The sequence below is a fragment of the Pongo abelii genome, chromosome 13 (assembly GCF_028885655.2).
Source record: "Pongo abelii isolate AG06213 chromosome 13, NHGRI_mPonAbe1-v2.0_pri, whole genome shotgun sequence".
Classification (NCBI taxonomy): Eukaryota; Metazoa; Chordata; class Mammalia; order Primates; family Hominidae; genus Pongo; species Pongo abelii.
Window position 1 is genome coordinate 121,138,304 of NC_071998.2, and position 22,783 is coordinate 121,161,086.

A 22,783-nucleotide genomic window follows, 5' to 3' on the forward strand; every position below is an offset into this window, starting at 1 on the left:
CCCACGTGCTGGGACACAGGCGTGTTGCATAAAATAAGGTGTGCTTACCTTAGTCTACCGCACTGTTCCTGCTGGCATCTCAGCTGTGCTTGAACTCCGTGGCTGGGTGTCAGGAGCTCCAAGAACCCCACAATGGAGGGCGACTTCCCAGACCACTGGGCGAGGGGACAGAGCCATCCTAGGATTCTCAGATCCCTGTGTGAGACTTCGTTTCCTTCCAACCTGGATTGTTCTGCTAGGTCTTCACTCGCAGCCTTACCTCATAAGGCCTACAGTGGAGGGTAGCTTCTCCCTCTTCAAAAACGTACTCACCAATGACACATGCAAAATTTTATTGTAAAACGGTAGCCATTTGCATTTATAAAGAAAGACACCGTTCTCAGCATCCTCAGAAGGGGCAGCTAAGCTTTATAGAAGGTTTTGGGGATTCTGATTGAACGTAACAAATAATAGTATAAATGAGGAAGATTTAATATGGCAAAATTCACATAATTTAGAATCCAGCAGAGAGCACGTGTGGCTCATTCAGAATGGACAGTGAAGGGCCACCTTTTGCAAAATGGAGTGACTGGCAAGTGACAAGTTGGAAATACTTTTCTTGCAAGACTGGTTCTAACAAATGTTGACAGTGTTGCCAAAATCACTCCCACAGCTCCCATTGTTGCTAAGGTTAAAACCCTTGGAGAGGCTGTTTCAGGCTTATCTGTGGTGCCTGAAGGCGTCCTCTTACCTACATGTCCTTCATCTAAACACTTCATTGCCCCTGGCAGCATCCGCTGGGACCATCCTGGGACAGAGCTGGCTCATGCTCCAGCCACATCCCCAGCGATGCCCTCCTGTGGAACAAATGCCATGCATGTGTGCTTGGGCTCATTTCCAGTAAAGATACATCACAGTCTATGTAATAATGACGGGAACTTAAAAAAAACACACACACAAGGCCAACAACTTAGAATCTGAGTAGTCTCTCATAATGTTAAAAATCATTTTAAATAAAGTTACCACATTTTCAATAAAACTTATTCATCCTTCCTTGAAACAGAAACACTTGGAATTAAAACATAATTTGTAAAAAATCATGAGCCCTGTGATGAGTGGGCTGGGAGCTGGCTCCTTCCTTCTGTGCGTGTTCGGGAGGCTTCACGTCCTCGCCCATGGTCCCTGGGTGGCCTGCAGGCACCAGGGGGTGGAAACAATGCCAGGGAGAGTTCCTGTCACATCAAACAGGAAATATTCACTGGATTCCTCTTCCAGGGAAAGGAGCTGGGGGCGGAAGTGTGGAAGGACTGAGTGTTGTTTCTTTACCAACTCCAGGCAGTGACTCTGGCTGCCAGTCATGACTGTCAATCATCGTAGTAATAATCTAACTTGGTGAACACTGTTTTGCAGCCTTTATCCGAGAAAACTCTCTCCTCTTTGGGGAAAAATGTCATCTCCTCAGCCACTCTGCTTACAATGTCTTCATCAATTTCATAGCCTCGGGACTGCATTTCCACTCGGATACACATTTTTAGGTGTTTGTATTCCAGGGGGAGGAAGGGAACAAAATAATCAATGAGGTTCCGGTCAATTAAGCTGCTGTGCCAGAAGCCACCTGGGAAGAAGAAACAAGGTGCTGTTCATCCACATCCACCCACCCGCCCTATACATGCCTCCTGGGGGTCACTCACCTACCCTCCCATCCATCCCACAAACGTCTACTGGGGGCCACCTATCCATGCCACACACACCTACTGGGGGTCACCCACCCACCCCCCACACATCTACTAGGGGTCACCCACCCTCCCATACATCCCACGCACACCTACTGGGGGTCACCCACCCTCCCATCCATCCCATACACACCTACTGGGTGTCACCCACCCTCTCATCCATCCCACACACACCTACTGGGTGTGCCCTCTCCCTTGTGGAGCTCCAGATCAGTGGGGAAGGCAGATGTTAACAGGCACCTGCACATTGTAATGCTTCTGTGACAGCGGAAAGGGATACCCTCTTTACATTGCGGGCTGGGGGAGGCCTCCCAAGGTATGACTTAAGAGATCAAAGACGGGAAAGAGGTCCTGGGGCCCAGGAACAAGCAGAGAGGCAGAGTGGGGAAATCAGAGTTCCACAGAAAGCGGGAAGCAAGAAGAGTTCCCGGGAAGGACTACCAGCCACGCCCCTGTATTTGGGAACTTTTTGACTCTCCCTGGAGTTTCAGCAGCTGGACTAGCAACAGGGAAGCCTGCTGCCGCTGCCACAGTGCCCAGCCCCTGCAGAGCATGTGGGCACCAAAACTAGCCTGGGGAGTGCAGATGTGCAGCCCACGCCGGGCTCCCTGTGAAGGCCTGGGCTTGGCCGTGTTTTCTCCCCTGAATGCGGGCTGGCTCTGCACCTGACCCGTCCACTCCTCCTGGGTTCCTGGAACTCCTGACCCAGGACACCTCCTCCCAGCCCCAGATGACACAGCACACACTGCGTCGCCCACGAGCCCATGCGTGTCTTCTACTGAGCTGATTCCCTTCTGGTCTGCCATGTAATTCTGGGGCTCCGTCCCCAACCCAGGCTCCTCCTCATTCACTGGGTTAATGCTTTTCATGCCCAACAATGCTTTGCACACAACTGGTAGTCAATAAATGTGTGGCTGACTGACAGAGTGGAGCCTGGCCAGGGAAAGAACAGAACCAACCCTGAATGGGAACGAGGGGCTGTCTCGCTATCACGAGCTCACGTGGGAGGCTGGTTCTCAGAGGCCTGCTCTGTGCCAGGCACACCCTGGGCCTGGGGACACAGCTGAGGGCGGACGGCCCTCATGGCTTTACCACTCTAGGGCAGGAGACACCCGACAAGCCAGGAAACAATCTCAGATGGTGCTTGAAGCGGCGAATGCCACACAGCAGAACGGACATGGAGAGCGGGAGGTGGAGCGGGCTGGGCAGGACCTCAGGGCAGAGCCCGAGCAACAAGGACTCAGCCACGCAGACCCAGGAGTGACAGCAGAACAGGTGACCTCAGGCAGCCCTGAGACTTTACAGTCATCTCCTGAGGACTCCCAAGTTTGCTCTCCCAGCCTGATGGCCTCCCTGGAGCTTCGCGGCTCTGCTCTGATGCCCTGATGCCATTGCCCACTGAGCTTGCCCGTCCTTCCTGCTGTCCCTTCCCTTCAATGGCAGTGCCACCCTTCCCATCGCTCAAGCCAGGTCCTTGGTTCTTCTCTCGTTCCCACATACAATTCTGCAGGAAGTCTTACAGGTTCCACCTTCAAAACACACCCAGAACCCAACCGTGTCCCTCCACCCCCACTGCTTCCACGCTGGGCTCCCCGCCCCTGTGGCTGTGGGTCTGTCCTCCACCCAGTTGCCAGCAAGGTCCTGTGAAGGCCCCATCAGATCACAGCACCAGCTGCCCAGGACCCTCCAGGCCTCTCTCTTCCACTTGGAATAAGATTCAAGGTTCATCATGGCCCACCAGGCTTTCCACGGTCTGCACCTTCACCCCAAATCTCGCTTCTATCACCTCCCGTTCCCCTCCTCTGTTTATCCTCAACCAGTCACAGGGACCCCAGGCACAGGCCCCCCTCGGGCCCCTGGACGTGCTGTCTGCACTGGGGAATGCTTTTTCCTCCGACATCCACATAGCTCACTCCTTTGGGTCAGCCCAAATGCCACCCTCACAGGGAGCCTTCCCTGTCCACTCTATTAAAGCAGAGCCCTTCCTTACCGTGAACCCCAAAGCCTTTCTTGATTTTTTCCCTACTGGCCCCGGGGGGAAAGATATATATATGTCCATGTGTGTACATGTGCGATGTGTGCATAGGTACTGCATGTATACACACAAACACATCACACACATCAACATATCTATCCCTCATCATCTGATACATTCTTTATTATCACTAGGATGTAGGATCGATAAGGGCAAGAATTTCTGTGTTTGTTCACTGCTGTGTCCCCAGTCCTAGGTATGATGCCTGGCACTCACCAGATGCTCCATATACACGTGTGGAATGAATGTTCAGCCATCTGCCTGAGGCCACAGTCAGTATGTGGGCCAGGGCTGCCCGACTCCCAGGCTGGCACTCCTGAGCACCGTGTAACCTCCATAGCGTGGATTCTAGGCCACGGGGCTCATCTGCCTCAGCATTAGGCTAAGGTTTCCGCTGCATGTGCTCATGTTTTTTGGCAAGGCAAGAAACTATCTAACATGTTACAAAAGACTTGTCTTGCCTCAGTAGTATTCCACTTGCACACACTGACATACCGTACCCCATGCTGTTCACTAACTGTAGGATGAATTTCCTGGCAAGTCTGTTTCAAATGAGCCCTTCTGTTTTGTCATCTCCAGAACCTGAAGCGCAAAGACTTGAACAGCCAGCCCTGCACAACTCACAGGTCTTAGCCAGTGAGTCAGCCTCCATCAGGCTGGCTTTCCACCTCCCCAGGTTCAAGGTCAAAGGTCTCATGACATTCCCTGGAGAAGTAGTGAGCTAAAACTTAAAAGCTCAGGTTTTAGAATCAGATACTGAGCAGGCTGCATGACCCTGGGCAAGCTGCCACATCTCTCTGAGTCTCAGTCTCTACCCTGCGAGGTATGGTGAAGACTGAGTGAAATCCGCAGGCAGACTGTTTCACACGGCGCCCAGTACAAAATAAGGGCCCAACCGCTATTTGGCTGTTGCTCTTGGGCATTGCAGAGAAAGGGAGGAACTAACAGGTCATCTCTCCCCCTGAGCTGCCCACGGCATCCTTCCTTGCTCAACCACTGGCTCTTTCTTCTACAAAGAAAATAATGTAGCTGAAGAAAATGGGGGAACTGGCTGGGCGCGGTGGCTCATGCCTGTAATCCCAGCACTTTGGGAGACCGAGGCGGGCAGATCACGAGGTCAGGAGATCGAGACCATCCTGGCTAACATGGTGAAACCCCATTTCTACTAAAAATACAAAAAATTAGCCGGGCGTGGTGGCGGGCACCGGTAGTCCCAGCTACTTGGGAGGCTGAGGCAGGAGAATGGTGTGAACCTGGGAGGCAGAGCTTGCAGTGAGCCGAGATTGTGCCACTGCACTCCAGCCTGGGCGACACAGCAAGACTCCGTCTCAAAAAAAAAAAAAAAAAAAAAAACCCAGCAGGCCAGGTATGTAGCTCATGCCTATAATTCCATAATTCCAGCACTTTGGGAGGCTGAGGCGGGAGGATCACTTAAGTCCAGGAAGTCAAGACCAGCCTGGGAAACATAGGAAGACCCCGTCTCTACAAAAAAAAAAAAAAAAAAAATTAGCCAGGCATGGTGGCACAAGCCTGTGGTTCCACCTACGTGGGAAGCTGAGGCTGGAGGATCACTTGAGCCTAGGAAGTCAAGACTCCAGTGAGCTGAGATCACACCACTGGACTCCAGCCTGGGTGAAGAAGTGAGACTCTGTCTCAAAAAATAAGCTGGGCACAGTGGCTCACGCCTGTAATCCCAACACTTTGGGAGGCTGACGTGGGCAGATCACCTGAGGTCAAGAGTTCAAGACCAGCCTGGCCAACATGACAAAACCCCATCTCTACTAAAAATACAAATATTAGCTGGGCGTGGTATGCACCTGTAATCCCAGCTACTCCGGAGGCTGAGGCACAAGAATTGCTTGAGCCCAGGAGGCAGAGGTTGCAGTGAGGCGAGATTACGCCACTGCACTCCAGCCTAGGTGACAGAGTAAAACTATCTCAAAAATAAAAATAAAACAGCACTTGTCAAACATTAGTGTTCATAAAAGTTACCTGGAGTTTGTCAGCAAAGATTTCCCTCATGACTCGGAGGGGGACTGAGAATCTGCATTTCTTTCTACCCAGCTCCCAGGTGATGCTGACAGTGACCCCGACGCTTTAACACTTAGGGTGCAGGATTAGGAACCAGATGGGACTGGCGGTGGATGGCCCTACTCACTGTTCTTGTTATTGAAAACCGACACAGACAAGGCGTGTTCAATGTCTTTGAGCTTGATGTCTTCCCTCTGCTTTCCACTCCTCCAGAAATCCAAAGCCACATCTGTGATCCTCTCTGCTCCAGCATTGCTGCAAAACAATCCCAGTGGGTAAGGACAGGGTTTTCTCCTGGAGCTCAGAGGCTTGGGCTCAGGGCCCATCCATCATGTCCTAGCCCTGACCTTACCTGAGAAATATGAACATGGCTTTCTGGTAGGAGACCCCATCCACCAGGTCATAATAGTCGAGGAAAGGCTTGATGGCATCTATGAGGCCTGCATGCATCTTATCCATTTCATCAAATATGAAGATGGACCTCGCACAGGCACTCACGTTGCCTCGAATCCACAACTGTAACTGATCCTGAATTACAAGGGGAAAAAGCCAACACAAAGTTCTCAGCCAGGGCCATCAATCAGCTCCTTCTACCACTAAGAACCGCAGCTCCACTTACAGACCACCGTGCACTCGGCACTAAGAACTTTACACGCCCAAAATCTTCTTTGTTCCTACCAACCCCATGGAATGGGCACTATCGTTCCCATTTTACAGATGAGGGAACTGAGGCACAGAGAGCGCTTACTCCACTTGCCCAAGACTATATGCGGCAGAGCTGGGACCTGAACCCAGTCCTGTCTCACTCCAAAGCCCGATACTTGTTACGGTTCCCGTGCTGCAAGATGCTACACGGATGCTGTCAGAGCTGCTGCTCTTTTGTCATCAAAGGGGCAATGTGGGATGTCATGAGGATACTGATTTTTATTTAAAAAGGGGGTGGGGTTGGGCAAGGTGGCTCACACCTGTAATCCCAGCACTTTGGGAGGCTGAGGCAGACAGATAAGTTGAGGTCAGGGGTTTGAGACCAGCCTGGCCAACATGGTGAAACCCCATCTCTATTAAAATACAAAAATTAGGGCCAGGCATGGTGGCTCATGCCTGTAATCCCAGCACTTTGGGAGGCCGAAGTGGGCGGATCACCTGAGGTCAGGAGTTCAAGACCAGCCTGGCCAACATGGTGAAACCCTGTCTCTACTAAAAAAAATACAAAAAAATTAGCTGGGCATGGTGGCAGGTGCTTATAGTCCCAGCTACTCAGGAGGCTGAGGTAGGAGAATTGCATGAACCTGGGAGGCGGAGGTTGCAGTGAGCCAAGATCACGCCACTGCACTCCAGCCTGGCGACAGAAGAAGACTCCATTAAAAAAAAAAAAAAAAATTAGTCAGGCATAGTGGCGGGCGCCTGTAATCCCAGGTACTTGGGAGGCTGAGGCTTGAGAATCACTGGAACCTGGGAGGTGGAGGTTGCAGTGAGCTAAGATCGCCCCACTGCACTCCAGCACTCCGGCCTGGGAGACAGAGCTAGACTCCGTCTCAAAAAAATAAAAATAATAAAAATAAATAAATAAATAAATAATAATAATAATAATAAATAATAAAATTAAATAAATAAATAAAATAAACAAGGATTCACTCAGACCTGTTAGGCTCCAGCAGCCAAGGTTTCTCACTCTGGTGACCAAACTTATATGCAATAACAGGGAACATGCACTGAGTGTTCACTATGGGTACAACAATATTCTAAGCACTGTTCATATAACTTTTTTTTTTTTGACAGAGTCTCGCTCTGTCACCCAGGCTGGAGTGCAAAGACATGATCTCAGCTCACTGCAACCTCTGCCTCCCAGATTCAAGTGATTCCCTTGCCTCAGCCCCCTGAGTAGCTGAGACTACAGGCACCTGCCACCACGCCCAGCTAATTTTTGTATTTTTAGTAGAGATGGGGTTTCACCATCTTGGCCAGGCTGGTCTTGAACTCTTGACCTTGTGATCCACCAGCTTCGGCTTCCCAAAGTGCTGGGATTACAGGTGTGAGCCACCACGCCTGGTCTGTTCATAGAACATTTTACTGTGACCTCCCAAAACCCATCACGGTGGTTACCATTGTGCTCCTTCTTTCATTGTGCTCCTTTCATTGTGCTCCTTCTTTCATTGTGCTCCTTCTTTTACAAACGAGAAAACTGAGGCACAGACAAGTGAAGTAACTTTGCCCAAAGTCACAGTTATTGTTAGTGAAGCCTCAATTCTAAGATGACCAACTCATCCTGATTCGTCTAGAATGGTTCTTGTTTGTTTGCGACAGGGTCTCACTCTGTCACCCAGGCTGGAGTGCAGTGGCTCTCTGCTCACTGCAGCCTCGACCTCCCAGGTTCAAGCCATCCTTCTGCCTCAGCCCCCCAAGTAGCTGGGACTACAGGTGCGTGCCACCATGCCTGACTAATTTTTTTGTATTTTTTTAGTAGAGATGGGGTTTCACCATGTTCCTCAGGCTGGTCTGGAACTCTTGAGCTCAAGGGATCAGCCAGTTTTGGCTTCCCATAGTGCTAGAATTATAGGCATAAGCCACCACACCCGTGGAACTTTCGCATTTTAGTACAGAACCGCTGGACAGTGGGTGACCCACACGCTCACCCAGACAGAAGGGAAAAATGTGTTCACATTTTTCCATAGATACAGTCAGGGATAAATAACTGATTGAGGCCAGGCATGGTGGCTCATGCCTGTAATTTCAGCACTTTGGGAGGTAAAGGCAGCTGGATGACCTTGAGGTCAGGAGTTCCAGACCAGCCTGGCCAACAAGGTGAAACCCTGTCTCTACTAAAAATACAAAAATTAGCTGGGTGTGGTGGCAGGTGCCTGTAATCCCAGCTACTTGGGAGGCTGAGGCAGCAGAATCACTTGAAGCTGGGAGGCAGAGTTTGCGGTGAGCCGAGATCGAGATTGAGATCGTGCTACTGCACTCCAGCCTGGATGACAAGAATGAAACTCAGTCTCAAAAATAAATAAATAAATAATTGACTGTTTTGCCCATCTTGCAGGTCTGTTACAAGGATCTAAAAGGCAACAGTTAACATTTATTTGTAACATGCACCAGGTACATGTTACACACTTGACAGACAGAGCTCCCTGGATTGTTACAGGCAACACTTTGTAAGTCAGAATCTGAGTCTCAGGTCAGGCAACTTTCCTAAGACTATGGAGCTGGGAGAGTGTTAGGACTCAAATCCAGATGTGTCTGCTGCCAAAGCGCAAGCTGCTAATCAGTGAGTTCAACCATAAAAGCTGTTTGCGGCTGGGCAAGGTGGCTCACGCCTGTAATCCTAGCACTTTGGGAGGCTGAGGTAGGCAGATCACTTGAGGTCAGGAGTTCGAGACCAGCCTGGCCAATGTGGGGAAACCTCATCTCTACTAGAAATACAAAAATTAGCTGGGTGTGGTGGCACATGCCTGTAGTCACAGCTACTTGGGAGGCTGAGGCAGGAGAATCGCTTGAACCGGGAAGGTGGAGGTTGCAGTGAACCGAGATGGCGTCACTGCACTCCAGCCTGGACCACAGAGTGAGACCCTGACTCAAAGAAAAAAAAAAAAGGCAGTTTACAACAGTAGGTTCAACAAACTTAGGACTCTACATGTTTCCTCTTTCACAAAATGAGTGAGATGTGGCCAGGCATGGTGGCTCACGCCTGTAATCCCAGCACTTCGGGAGGCTGAGGCAGGTGCATCACCTGAGATCAGGAGTTCGAGACCAGCCTGGCCAAGTTGGCAAAACCCCATCTCCACTAAAAATACAAAAATTAGCTGGGCATGGTGGCAGGAGCTTGTAATCCCAGCTACCCGGGAGGCTGAGGCAGGATAATTGCTTGAACCGGGAGGCAGAGGTTGCAGTGAGCTGAGATCATGCCATTGCACTCCAGCCTGGGTAACAAGAGTGAAACTCCGTCTCAAAGAAAAAAAGAAAAAAATGAGTGAGAAGCGTTGATCTCTAAGATGGATTTGATCATGTCCACCTCTAAAATCCCATGACCCTACATACTCACTGGACCGATTTTCAGAACCCACCACAAAGCTTTGATGGTGTTAACTGCTCCACACATCTCAAACTCTAACTCCTACACCTTTCCAAGGGGAACTGAGACATGAACCGTTTTCAGGGCTCACTCATTTCAACATAGAACTCCCAAATCTCATCCCATAACAAAGAGACCCCAAACCCAACGACATCCAGGAAGGGATTCCAAACTTCCATCCTTGCCTTGTACAAGGTGATGTTTGAAGCATGTGGAAAGTGCAATGTGGCCACAAACAGGTGGACATAGTCACTGTTCAGACCACCCTCGTAAATATTCTCTGCGATGATCTTGCTGACGAAATTTTTGCCGGTGCCTGTCCACCCGTGCAGGGAGAGCGTGAGAGGTTTCTTGGGCTTTGGGTTGTTTATGAAACCAAACACAGCATTTAAGATGATTTTCTTTGCAAGATGCTGTCCAAAGAGCTTGTTGTCCAGATCCTTCTGCAGTGCTGAGAAAGACAAAGCCGATCAGGAGTGGGGAAGAAACAGTGGCAAAATGTAGCCACATTTACAGCCCATGAGAAAGCCAGCAAAGCCGTCTAGACGCCCTCCAAGCACCTTGCGAAACCTCAAGTACTGCGGTCTGTAAGCTCCTAGCCCAGAGGGGACGGCGGTCCAGGGAGCCCTCCCTTTGCTGGTCCTGCCTATTCTAAAGCCCTGGCCCGACTCCTTCCCGAAAAGCGCCTTGGTGCCACTGCCACTGCCACCAGTTTGCACCCCTAACCCCTGTGCTGCTCCTCCCACCCCAAGGCAGAGCCAGGAAAGGTAGCAGTTTGGTCCCTCCTGGTCGGCTCCGGAAGAGTCCTCACCATCCTTCCTGTCTCCTGCTAGGCTAGAAAGGAGGCAGAACCCACTTCGGAGGGAGGTTACCACTGGTCCACCCCTAGCTTAGCGCAAAGTAGGCCAACCTGCAGCCCGGCTCCTCAGGTCTCCGACTTAAGTCTGGCCCGCCTGTGGTCGTGGCCGAGGAGCCAGGCCTCATCCTGCAGGCGGGCCGTTTGGCTTCCGGGGTCCGGCCCCCGCGGACTCAGCTCTGCCCAGGCCCGGCCCTCCTGGGATGCGACCCCTACCCCGGCCTGGCTCTAGTGCCACCCCCCAGCCCCAGCCCCAGCCCCAGCCCCAGCCCCCGCTCCTGAGCCCCAGCCCCCAAACTCCGCTCCAGCCCCAGTCCTAGCCCGGCCCTACTGCCATCCCCCAGCCTCCATCCACCATCCTCAATCCCCCAACCCCAGCCAACCGCCCTGGTCCTAACCCAGCCCTAGTGCGATCCCCCAGCCCCACCCCCAGCCCCAGCCCCCGGGCCCCGCTCCATCCCCCAGCCCCAGCCCCAGCCCCCAGGCCCCGCTCCAGCCCTAGTCCTAGCCCGGCCCTGGTGCCATCCCCCGGCCTCCATCCTCCATTCTCCATGCCCTGGTCCTAGCTCAGCCCTAGTGCCATCGCCCAGCCCCAGCCCCAGCCTCCTCCAGCCCCCGCCCCAGCCTACCCTCCCGGCTAAGGCTCCGCTTCTGCCCGCAGCACTCGGCGAAGAGGCAGTAGAGACGCGGGTAGATGTAGCCGGTGAGGACGCCGGCCAGGGCCAGTCCCAGGCTGATGGGCTCCACCGCCTGCACCACGGACGGCGCCAGCAGCAGCAGGCCCAGCGCGGCCCGGCCCAGCTTCATGCCCGGACCCGCGCCACCCTGCTTGTTCTCGCGCCGACCGCGAACCGGTGCCGCCGCCAGACCCACGCTTCCGGTTCCTCCTCTCGCGGAGGCCATCTTTCTTCAGGGCAGCCCTCCCTCCGACGCCGGCGGCCGCCATCTTTGTTCGGTACAAAGCCCTGTTTTGCTTCCGGAAACTCGGTTCTGCACCGCCTCTGTTGGCCACGTGTTTTTGTTTATGGACGTTATTTTTGCCAGGCATGGTGGCTCCTGCCTGTATTCCCAGCCCTTTGGGAGGCTGAGGCGGGCTGATCACCTGAGGTCAGGAGTTCGAGACCAGCCTGACCAAAATGGTGAAACCACGTCTCTACTAAAAATATAAAATTAGCCGGGTATGGTGGTAGGCACCTGTAGCCCTAGCTACTGGGGAGGCTGACACATGAGAATCGCTTGAACCCAGGAGGCGGAGGTTGCAGTGAGCCGAGATCTCACCACTGCACTCCAGCCTGGGAGACAGAGCAAGACTGTGTCCCGTACCCGCAAAAAAAAATAATAAATAATAATAATAATAATGGATGTTATTTTTTAGAACAGATTTACAGAAAAATTGAGAAGATAGTAGAGAGAGTTCCCATGTGCCACCCATCCCTGCAATTTCCCCTATTACTAAAATCTTACATTATTAGTATGCTACATTTGTTAAAATTAACGAAGCACTGTTGTTATATTAACTAAAGTGTACAGTTTATTCGGATTTCCTTCGTTTTACTTAATGCCTTTTTCTGCTCCAGGTTTCCATTCAGGATACCACATTACATTTACTTGTCATGTCTTAGACTACTGTTAATGACAGTGTCTCAGCCTTTTATTTTTATTTTTATTTTAGCTGGAGTGCAGTGGCATGATCTCAGCTCATTGCAACCTCCGCCTCCCAGGTTCAAGCGAGTCTCCTGTCTCAGCCTCCCGAGCAGCTGGGATTACAGGCACACACCACCATGCCCGGCTAATTTTTGTATTTTTGGTAGAGACGGAGTTTCACCATGTTGGCCAGGATGGTCTTGATCTCCTGACCTCGTGATCTGCCCGCCTCAGCCTCCCAAAGTGCTGGGATTACAGGCGTGAGCCACCGCACCTGGCCTCAGCTTTTTATTTTTGATGACCTTGATAGTTTTGAGGAGTACTGGCCAAATCTTTGGTGGGCTGGCCCTCTATTGGGATTTGATGTTTTTCTCAGGATTAGACAAGTGTTATGGCGTTTTGGAAGGAAGATCACAGAGGTAAAGTGCTATGCTCATCACATCCTACCAAGGAAGGGTTCTTACTGTCAATGTTACTTATCACTGTTAGTGCTGACTTGATCACTTGACTGAAGTAGTGTTTGTCAGGTCTCCCCACTGTATACTTACTCTTCTCCCCACCCCTCTTTTCTCTACTGTACTCTTTGGAAGGATGTCCCCATGCACAGCCCACACGTAAGGAGTGGGGGATTTTGCTGCACCTCCTTGGGGGCAGAGTATCTACAGGAATTATTTGGAATTCTGCATGGGAGATTTGTTTCTTCTCCCCCATGTATTCAATCATTTATATCAGTATGGACCATTGTTATTTTATCCTTTGTTATACTACAGTACTAATTTTTTTTTCAAATTGTTCTCATTTTGGCCACTGGGAATTTGAGTGGTTCCTTGTGCTCCTTTGACATACACCCAGTATATACCAGTTTATTTGGGTTTGAGTGCTTCTTTCCTGACACTACAGGATACTCCGGGCTCATCTTGTATTTCCTGCCCCAGTCCTAGAATCCTATTTTCTACGAGGAACCCTGATTCCTTTCATTGTAGAATGGTATTAGAAACTGGCTGGGCATGGTGGCTCATGCCTGTAATCCAGTACTTTGGGAGGCTGAGGCAGGTGGATCACCTGAGGTCAGGAGTTTGGGACCAGCCTGACCAATATGGTGAAACCCCATCTCTACTGAAAATACAAAAAAATTAGCTAGGCACGGTGGCGTGTGCCTGTAGTCCCAGCTACATGGGAGGCTGAAACAGGAGAATTCCTTGAACTCGGGAGGTGGAGGTTGCAGTGAGCCGAGATCACACCACTGCACTCCAGCCTGGGTGACAGAGCGAGACTCCGTGTCAAAAAAAAAAAAAAAAAAAGAGAGAAACCAAGATCTGGGTGCTAGGTGTGCTTCTTGCTATTGAGATGTCATTTCTTTCAGTCTCAGCTGACAGAACAAAAAAATGTGTGTATATACTATTAAACACACACATATCTATATTTCTATAGGTAAACATCTGTACCTATATTAAGCTAAACATGAGCTCGTGCTGACATCTCCAACTCTAATCCATTACACAGATCATTGGAGCCTCCTCCCCTTGCTTATCTGTGAATTCCCACCCCAACAGTGAGAGACCCGGCTCCCTCCATCTGGCAGCCACTTTTAAGCTGGATAAAAGATTACTTATTTTCTAGCAAAGGGAACTCTGGCAAGTGAGAACTGTTGATCATCCACTTATTTGCCTGTTCATCCCATAAACACGTGTTGCGTTGCTGTGTGCCAGATGTGCTAGGCCTTTGGTATTCATCTTGGGTTACCCCTGTACATCGTTGGGACTTGTAAATGTTTGTTGAAATATCCTGAAAATATTTTTTAAGGTTCGACTTCTTCATATTGGATTTAAAATACTTTTGTGCACCTGTTACAAGCCAAACACTATAGGGATCATTCATAGTTTTGAGGACTGCCTATCTGTCAGATTATGGGCTATGCCCTGGGGATTCAAATTTAAAAATTAGGCACACATGGTTCCTGCCTTCACTGACCACATTCAAGTGGAGGAAAAAAAAAATCTCCATTTTACAGATGAGAAAACTGAGGCTAAGAGTGAAAAGGATCTGTCCAAGGACACAATTAGTAAGCTGCAAGGTGGGCTCAGATCTGACTCCTGGGCCAAACCACTGTAACCACAATACCTGCTCTAAATCCATCCAGAAGTCAGCCAATCTGCTCTTTCCTCTTTTGGACCCCTGTGGATGCCTCAGGAAAAATGAGGGCACAGGTAAGAAGGTACTTGACAGTTAGCAGGTTGCAGCATGTCTATGCTGCAGGGGTCCAATCATAGCTCACTGTTTGAAATGAGAAAATCCATCTCAGTAATTCAGTTTTACATTTAGGCTACCCAAACCATGGGCTTTGAAAACATTACCTGATGTTGGTATAAGGAAACATAATACAAACAATAAGGTTGGATTCATTTTGAAATTTAATAATTAAATTCTAATAGTAATAAGAAACATTTATGCTTTTTCTTTTTTAATGAAAACAAACAAGTAATTTTGTAAAAGTCAGAAAACACCAGTATCCTTCTGATCTCATCCTAGATTTTTCTGTCAGCTGGAGGATGCATTTCTGACCCCATCCCAGACATGTGAAAGCAAAAGACATGATGCATCTATAATAATGAAAGCACAATCTAAAGGGTATTATCACACCGTGAACAGCTTCTTCCTGACCCAGAGCAAATATTAAGAGAAAGACAATATATTTACAAACAAGATTTAATAATGCTCACAAGAATAGAGTTTGCCCCCAAATGGAAAATTACACATTGTTTTGTTTCAAAAAGTTATAAATTTAGTGCTTGAAAAATCCAGCAGGTAAGTAGAAGGACTAACAGGGTCTGTTTCTGGAACTGTCCGCTAGCAAATGAGCATGCTCTGTCCTGGAAGCCATTTTTCTTTTTCTTTTTTTTTTTTTTTTTTGAGACAGAGTTTTTTGCTCTTGTTGCCCAGGCTGGAGTGCAAAGGTGCAATCTCGGCTCACCACAACCTCTGCCTCTCGGGTTCAAGCGATTCTCCTGCCTCAGCCTCTTGAGTAGCTGAGATTACAGGTATGCGCCACCACGCCCGGCTAACTTTTCTGTATTTTCAGTAGAGACAGGGTTTCTCCATGTTGGTCAGGCTGGTCTCAAACTTCCGACCTCAGGTGATCCGCCCACCTCGGCCTCCCAAAGTGCTGGGATTACAGGCGTGAGCCACCACGCCCGGCCAGGAAGCCAGTTTTCATGGGAGGGATATAGGGAAAGAAGGCGATATTTACATCCCACTCTGCACAGCTCAGTACCGCCTATTCATTTTCTTGAACTTCTCATAATGATAGTCATCAGTTGCCTTCTCGTTAGCAGGACGCTTGCGGTTAGGAGGGGACCCTTAGAAGGAAAAGAACAGGAAAGGTGGTTTGCCATGCTGGAACCCACTGCTAGACTTTACTCCATGCAGGCAAAGACAACTGCCTGTTTCCTTCCCCACAGGAGCCCCAGCGCCTAACCCAGTGAACATAGTAGGGCCTCAGTAGATACCTATTTGTCTTTTTTTTCTTTTCTTTTTTTTGAGACAGAGTCTCACCCTGTTGCCCAGGCTAGAGTGTAATGGCATGATCTCAGCTCACTGCAACCTCCAACTCCCGGGTTCAAGCGATTCTCCTGCCTCAGCCTCCTGAGTAGCTGGGATTACAGGCACCTGCCACCTCGCCTGGCTAATTTTTGTATTTTTAGTAGAGACGGGGTTCACCATGTTGGCCAGGCTGGTCTTGAACTCCTGACCTTAGGTGATCTGCCTGCCTCAGCCTCCCAAAGTGCTGGGATTACAGGCATGGGCCACCGAGCATGGCCAATACCTTTTTCTTTTCTTCAAAAAAAAGATGTGGTCTCACTCTGTCACGCAGGCTAGAGTGCAGTGGTCCAATCATAGCTCACTGCAGCCCTGAACTCTTTTGTCTCAAGCAATCCTCCTGCCCCAGCTTCCCCAGCAGCTGAGACTACAAGTGTGAGGCACTGCACCCAGCTAACCTTATGAGTAGCTTTTATTTGTCCTTACTGAAATTTTCTAACTTCTTGAGTCTCTACTGTGCTTGAGAATATGAGAGTATGAATTCTCAGAGCAATCCTAACAGGTAGTTTCTATTAGGATTCCAATGAGGAAACTGAGGCTTAGAAAGGGGAAGGCACACAGTCATGGTCCAGAACATGGACTGGAACCCAGATGCCCCGGCTCCAATGCCAAGCTCCACCCTGTCCCCCGCTGCATCCTGCCTCCATGGGTTCCCGCATTGCTGAGCACTCCAGGCAGCCCCAAGGCCTTTGTTGCACTCACGCTCAGGCTCTGGCTTCTCTGTGTCGCCTACTCTCAAGGGCCGGGCCTTGGGCTCTTCTTTGTTTCTCCGTATGGGCGCGTTGAGCTCCTCATGATAAACTGGACCCAAAGAGACCAGGGGACACGTTAGAACATGAGGTTCCTAGGGACCTCAGCCCAAATAGGGGAACGGGGGCAAGACTGCTCTCCCTGAGGGGCTTACATCTGTTGTGCTGTACGTAATTCACAGCCATGTTGGTAGGCACGAAGGAGGTCTCGCTGTCTTTCTTCTTGTTCTGCTGCTCTGCCAGCAGACGGGCCTTGGCATCCTCCGTGGAAATGATATTTTTTATTTTAGCACTATGGAGAGAAAGAAACCACACCACTTAGAAGATGATAGCACCTTACTACTCAGACATGAGTGGTGAGGCTGGCACCCCAGCAGTACATAAGAAAATCGTGTGTCCTGGGGCACAGCTCTCCACTTTACCAAGCACACTTGTAGTCACATTCTCATGGAACTCTCACGGCCATTGGAGGACCACAGTTACTCTGCTCTTCTGATCAAGAGCAAATTGAGCTTCAGAGAAGTAAAATGCTTCAGGCTCAAAGTCTGTAAGGCCAGAAAAGAGCCCAGAAGCCTCCCAGCTTTCTACTGTACCAAAATATTATTCTGACAATTGTACTTCTTCCATAACAATTTCCTTTTAAAGTGGATATTTTAAGAAGGATCATGGGGAGAAGGGGTGGGTGAGCCTTTAACATGGCTCCTGCTAGAAGAAAACAGAAGAATAAAGGGCCTGATACAGCTGAATAGGTGTAACAGGCTAAAGAACCACTTTTGCTTCCAGCAGTCAGGGGCCCTTACTACTCTGATCAAGCCTTCAGCGAAACTTCTATTAACAACCTGCCAGGGACAATCTCATTTGTATTTGTAGGATTCTAAGGACACAGATAAGAACATGGGGTCTCACTACATTGCCCAGGCTGGTCTTGAACTCCTGGGCTCAAGTGATCCTCCCACCTTGGCCTCCCAAAGAGCTAGGATAACAGGCACAAGTCACCATGTCTGGCCTTTTTTTTTTTTTTTTTAAAAAAAGGGTTTTACTCTGTCACCCAGGCTGGTGTGCAGTGGTACAATCATGGCTCACTGTAGCCTCAACTCCTGAGCTCAAGTAAAAGCCCAGCTAATTTTTTAAATTTTTTGTAGAGACAAGAGTCTGACTATATTTCTCGGGCTGATCTCCTGGCCTCACGTGATCCTCCTGCCTTGGCCTCCCAAGTACTGGGATTATAGGCTTATAGGCATCAGCCACCACACCTGTCCCCCATAAATTTTTTTTTCCTTTTTTTTTTTTGAGATGGAGTCTCGCTCTGTCGCCAGACTGGAGTACAGTGGCATGATCTCGCCTCACCGCAACCTCCACCTCCAGGGTTCAAGCAATTTCCTGCCTCAGCCTCCCAAGTAGCTGGATTACAGGCACCTGTCACCATGCCCAGCTAATTTTTGTATTTTTAGTAGAGACGGGGTTCGACCATCTTGGCCGGGCTGGTCTTGAACTCCTGACCTCGTGATCCACCCACCTCAGCCTCCCAAAGTGCTAGGATTACAGGCATGAGCCACCACGCCTGGCCTGTCCCCCATAACTTCTAACTGGAAAGCACTGTGTCTTCTGCCTAGGGGTCTCAAACATACTCGATGCCCAGGTCCACCTCAGGAATGCCACTCAGCATCTGGTTGGAAAGCATCTCCTCGGTCTTCTTTGCTGAGGAAACACGGATGTTTTCTGGAAGTTCATAAAGACAGTCCTCTGCATTCTTTGGCTTAACTTTCTGTTCCTCATGTTCCACGATCCCTTTCCTCTTCTTTAGCTCTGTCTCAATGTACTTCATCCTGAAGTGAGAAACCCAGAGGCCTCAGGGAGGGGTAGGAAACACACACCAGGTGTCCTCTAAATCAGTGGTCCCCAACACTGGCCCACAGACCAGTGACAGTGCATGGAGAAACGAGAAAAAAAAAATAACTTGAGTTTTTTCATCAAGTTAGAAATTTTCTACTTAAAGAAGCACCAACCTATGAGGTTATGTCCCACTAATCTATTGGTGTTATGATGTACAAGGTTCTTTGAAGACAGAAAGATGATAGTTTGCCAATAGCTTTGTTGGCAAAATAAAAAGTGGGCAAGCCCATGTTTTATCCCTGCAATGTTTTGGGGAAATATTACTAGTCATGAAACCACCTTTGAAAAGAAGTTTTTATTTTTTATTTTTTGGAGACGGAGTTTCGCTTTTGTTGCCCAGGCTGGAGTGCAATGGCGAGATCTCGGCTCACCGCAACCTCCGCCTCCCAGGTTCAAGCAATTCTCCTGCCTCAGCCTCCTGAGTAGCTGGGATCACAGGTGCCTGCTACCACACCCGGCTAATTTTGTATTTTCAGTAGGGACGGGGTTTCTCCATGTTGGTCAGTCTGGTCTCGAACTCCCCACCTCAGATGATCCACCTGCCTCAGCCTCCCAAAGTGCTGGGACTACAGGCGAGAGCCACCATGCCCAGCCTGAAAAGACCTTTTAAGAGGTTTTCAAAGTTCTTAAGCTGGGAAGTAGAAAGAGAGGGGCCAACTTTGACATCTTCTAGAAAATTCTAGAAATGTCATCTGTTGACTAAATATCTTGGACTCTGACTGGAGTCCAGCCCCAATTGCTCACAGCCAAACAGACTGACACTTACATGTCTGCATCCTCATCCCTTCGATTGGTTTCTGCAGAAAACGATGTCCCCAGGTGCAGGTCCTCCTCCTCACTGATCCTGAAGGGAGAGAACAATGAGGCAGAGCTTTCAAGTCACAACTCAATGAGGCTGAGTTTTATGTTCTAAGAAGAAAACAAAGACACAAGCATTTATAATATCCTATTTACAGTTGGCAAAAAAAAAAAATGCCACAGTATATGTAAAGAAAAGAAACTCTAGAAATATATGCAAGCAAACTGTTGGCTGCTAGTGATACCTCCAAGGACTGAGTGGATACACTTATCCTTAGGTATCCATGGGGGATTGGTTCTAGTGTCCCTCAAGGATACCAAAATCTGCAGATAGTGAAGTCCCTTACATAAAATAGTATAATATCTGCATCTAACCTACACACACACTACCATCTGCTTTAAATCATCTCTAGATTACTTATAATAGCAAATACAATGTAAATGCTATATAGTTGTCACAAAAGTACACAGTATACTTTTATTTTTTAAATTTTTGAATTATTTGAATGTTTGATTTATTTATTTATTTATTTATTGAGACGGAGTCTCACTCTGTCACGCAGGCTGAAGTGCAGTGGTGCAATCTCAGCTCACTGCAACCTCTGCCTACCGAGTTCAAGCAATTCTCCTGCCTCACCCTCCTGAGTAGCTGGGATTACAGGTGCCCACCACAATGCCCGGCTAACTTTTGTATTTTTAATAGCGACAGTGTTTTACCATGTTGGTCAGGCTGGTCTCGAACTCCTGACCTCAGGTAATCCGCCTGCCTCAGCCTCCTGAAGTGCTGGCATTAGAGGCATGAGCCACCGCAGCTGGCCTGAATTTATTATTTTTGTTAATTGTTTTTATATGAAACTTCCCCATGGGTTCACTTATTTTATTTTTTTGAGACAGGGTCTTTCTCTGTCACCCAGGCTGGAGTGCAGTGGTGTGATCGCGGCTCACTCTAGCCTCAACCTCCCTGACTCAAGCGATTCTCCCACTTTAATTTCCTGAATAGCTGGGACTACAGGCACATGCCACCACACCCAGATATATATACACACACACATATGTGTGTGTGTATATATGTGTGTATATATATGTGTGTGTATATATATGTGTGTATATATGTCTGTGTATATATATATATGTGTGTGTGTGTGTGTGTGTGTGTGTATATATATATACTTTGTATTTTTTTTTTTTTTTTTTGGTAGAGACAAGGGTCTCACTATGTTGCCCAGGCTGGTCTTAAACTCCTGGACTCAAGCTAACCTCAGCCTCCCAAAGTGTTGGGATTATAGGCATGAGTCATCATGCCTACAATACACTCTTACAAAAGGAGTCTACCAACTTGGCTCTAAGTTAACTTTTAAAGACTTTTTGCTTTCTTTGTTTTTAAATAACATACCCTTTGCAAAGCACAAAACCTGCTTCAAGATGTCCCACTAATGCTGCTGCTACAGGCCCCAGCTCTCTGAGAGAACCTAGACCCAGGCAGTGGCTAAAGGTGAATTTGCATCTAAGCTTGTCCTGCACTTACTTATCTTTGCCCCTTTCCTTCAGTTTCTTCATATCCACCATACCCCCTGTCTTCATCTGAAAGGGATCATCCTGCGGAAAGCAAACACAGTTAAGAGGAAGCATCTAAATAAATGGTAGTGGAATTTTTTTTTTTTTGTAAAGCACGCTCACTCACTGAAGAGCACTGCAGGGAGGGCTGCCATAACTACCCAGGGAAGACGCCATAACTTACCACTAGAGTGGTCTCCTCTTGTACCTTCTCTCCCACCAGCAAGGCCACAGCACTGAGCAAAACCAAAAAAAAGGAGAGGAAGAGAGAGAAATGGCATAATTCAGAGATAAGGAGGAAAACTCTCAGGTATGCGGATTGCAACATTAGTGCAAGGGTGGGATTTGAAGGGTGGGTAGGCAAGCCGGCTGGAAAAGCCTATAAACATAAGACAGGGCTCGACAAGCACCGCAGATGCTGGAAGAAGGGTGCGCTGGTGGTGAAGTGGTACACTTTCCCACTTTCCTGTAAAGCCATTTGGCATTATCTTGGCCTGGAAATCTCATTTCTAAGATATTCTCATCATGGAAAGTGCAGCTAAAGATAAATTTAAGAGAATATCCACTGCAGCCTTATTTGATAGTAAAAATTTACAAAATCACCTACATGTCCCAAAATAGGGGATTTGTTAACAAATTACGATACACACATCTGGTGGAATATTATGCAGCCATTAAGAAGGCTTTCTGAAAAATATTCCACAATATGGGTGAATGCCCACAATGTCATAATGAGTTGAAAAGAACAGGGAATAAAAGTCCATAAAAAGTTGTTCACAATCTGAGAGAGAGAGAGGAAAAAAAACAGATTGGAAAGAGTATTAAATATTAATACCAGTGCATTCTTGGGTGGCTCTGCAAGGAAAAAAAAATGTTAACACTGATCATTATTTCCGGATGGGAGAATTATGGGTGCTTTTTATCGTCTTGACTATACTTTTCTAAATTATACAAACTCTTAACGATCGATATGCATTTCACAATTAATTGGTTTTAATAAAAAACGCGAGTTAGTGATCTGTTTCTGTATCTCTGGAGCACACCCCGAGACAACACAGCTCAGGGCATGTCCTGGTTAAACATTTGCAAAGAACGCTGTTCTCCAATTTGGGCAGTGGAAGGTGTACAGTGTGTCAAGAGAAAAATCTACGTCTGAGGAGATATTTGTGACAGCGACCCGGACGCGGATGTGTCTGTCGTCCCCGCCGCCTCCTCCTCCTCCCCGCGTGGTACCCACCTCACCCCGTTGGGCCTCTTCCTCAAGTTCTGTACCTCTCTGGTCTCTTCCAGTTTTAATCTTTAAAAAGAAGAAGAAGAAGCAGCAGCAATGCATAAGCTGAGAGATTCCCCGCGGAATCCAAAGCTAACAGAGCCAACAAGGCACCTTCGAGGGCATCCCAACCCAGCTACTGAGCCACCGGCACAGTGGTCCAGAGGACGACCTTGTGCCTAGACCCACCGGGAGTCAGAGCCACTGCGCATCCCAGAGGCATCTCTCCCAACTGTTCGGGCTTGGGGCGGCGGCCTCACCCCTTGAGCCTCAATTTCTGCGTCCGCAGAAGGAACCACCACCCGAGCTCACACTTAACAATGTCAGCGAAGCGCTGAGCCGGTGGCGAGTCCCCCAAACAAGTCTATCTTTACCAGGCCCATGGGAGCCCCGCCCCAAACGCACCGAACCTCCTCTGAGTCCTGCTCATCTTCCTCTGACTCCGAGTCGCCCCGGCGGCGACGGAAAATCTTCCGGACGACCGGCATGGTGACAACGGCCCAGCCGTCCAGCCGCCGCGCCTCTGCGCAGCAGCCTAGGCTGCTTCCGGCGCGCAGCAGAGAGGTCAGAGCGCC

The 22,783-nt window shown here is 48.9% G+C and overlaps 2 protein-coding genes across 2 annotated transcripts; both read right to left on the minus strand.

Moving 5' to 3' along the window:
* Nucleotides 1-315: 315 nt before the first annotated feature.
* Nucleotides 316-11,670, minus strand: TOR1A (torsin family 1 member A). Its single transcript, XM_002820298.6, has 5 exons — nt 11,333-11,670; nt 10,033-10,298; nt 6,131-6,306; nt 5,906-6,033; nt 316-1,594 (listed from the first exon to the last, which is right to left on the minus strand). Exons 1-5 carry the CDS (start codon nt 11,604-11,606, stop codon nt 1,344-1,346), a joined length of 1,095 nt encoding a protein of 364 aa, XP_002820344.3. The 5' UTR covers nt 11,607-11,670; the 3' UTR covers nt 316-1,343.
* A 3,070-nt stretch (nt 11,671-14,740) lies between these two features.
* C13H9orf78 (chromosome 13 C9orf78 homolog) lies at nt 14,741-22,739 on the minus strand. The gene is given in 9 exon segments (NM_001131863.1): nt 14,741-15,703; nt 16,647-16,745; nt 16,849-16,985; nt 18,322-18,519; nt 19,353-19,430; nt 20,910-20,980; nt 21,123-21,174; nt 22,176-22,235; nt 22,614-22,739. Coding segments are annotated over 9 exon segments (870 nt in total). The 5' UTR covers nt 22,697-22,739; the 3' UTR covers nt 14,741-15,611.
* Between the last annotated feature and the right edge of the window lie 44 nt (nt 22,740-22,783).

Bases quoted from the DNA above. Each gene is read 5' to 3' on its own strand.
- TOR1A (XM_002820298.6), bottom strand. From the start codon at position 11,606: ATGGCCTCCGCGAGAGGAGGAACCGGAAGCGTGGGTCTGGCGGCGGCA. The intron at 6,034-6,130 runs GTAAGGTCAGGG...ATTGTTTTGCAG, and splicing joins GCCATGTTCATATTTCTCAG to CAATGCTGGAGCAGAGAGGA. The intron at 1,595-5,905 runs GTGAGTAGGGCC...TCTTCTTCCCAG, and splicing joins GGTTTTCAATAACAAGAACA to GTGGCTTCTGGCACAGCAGC.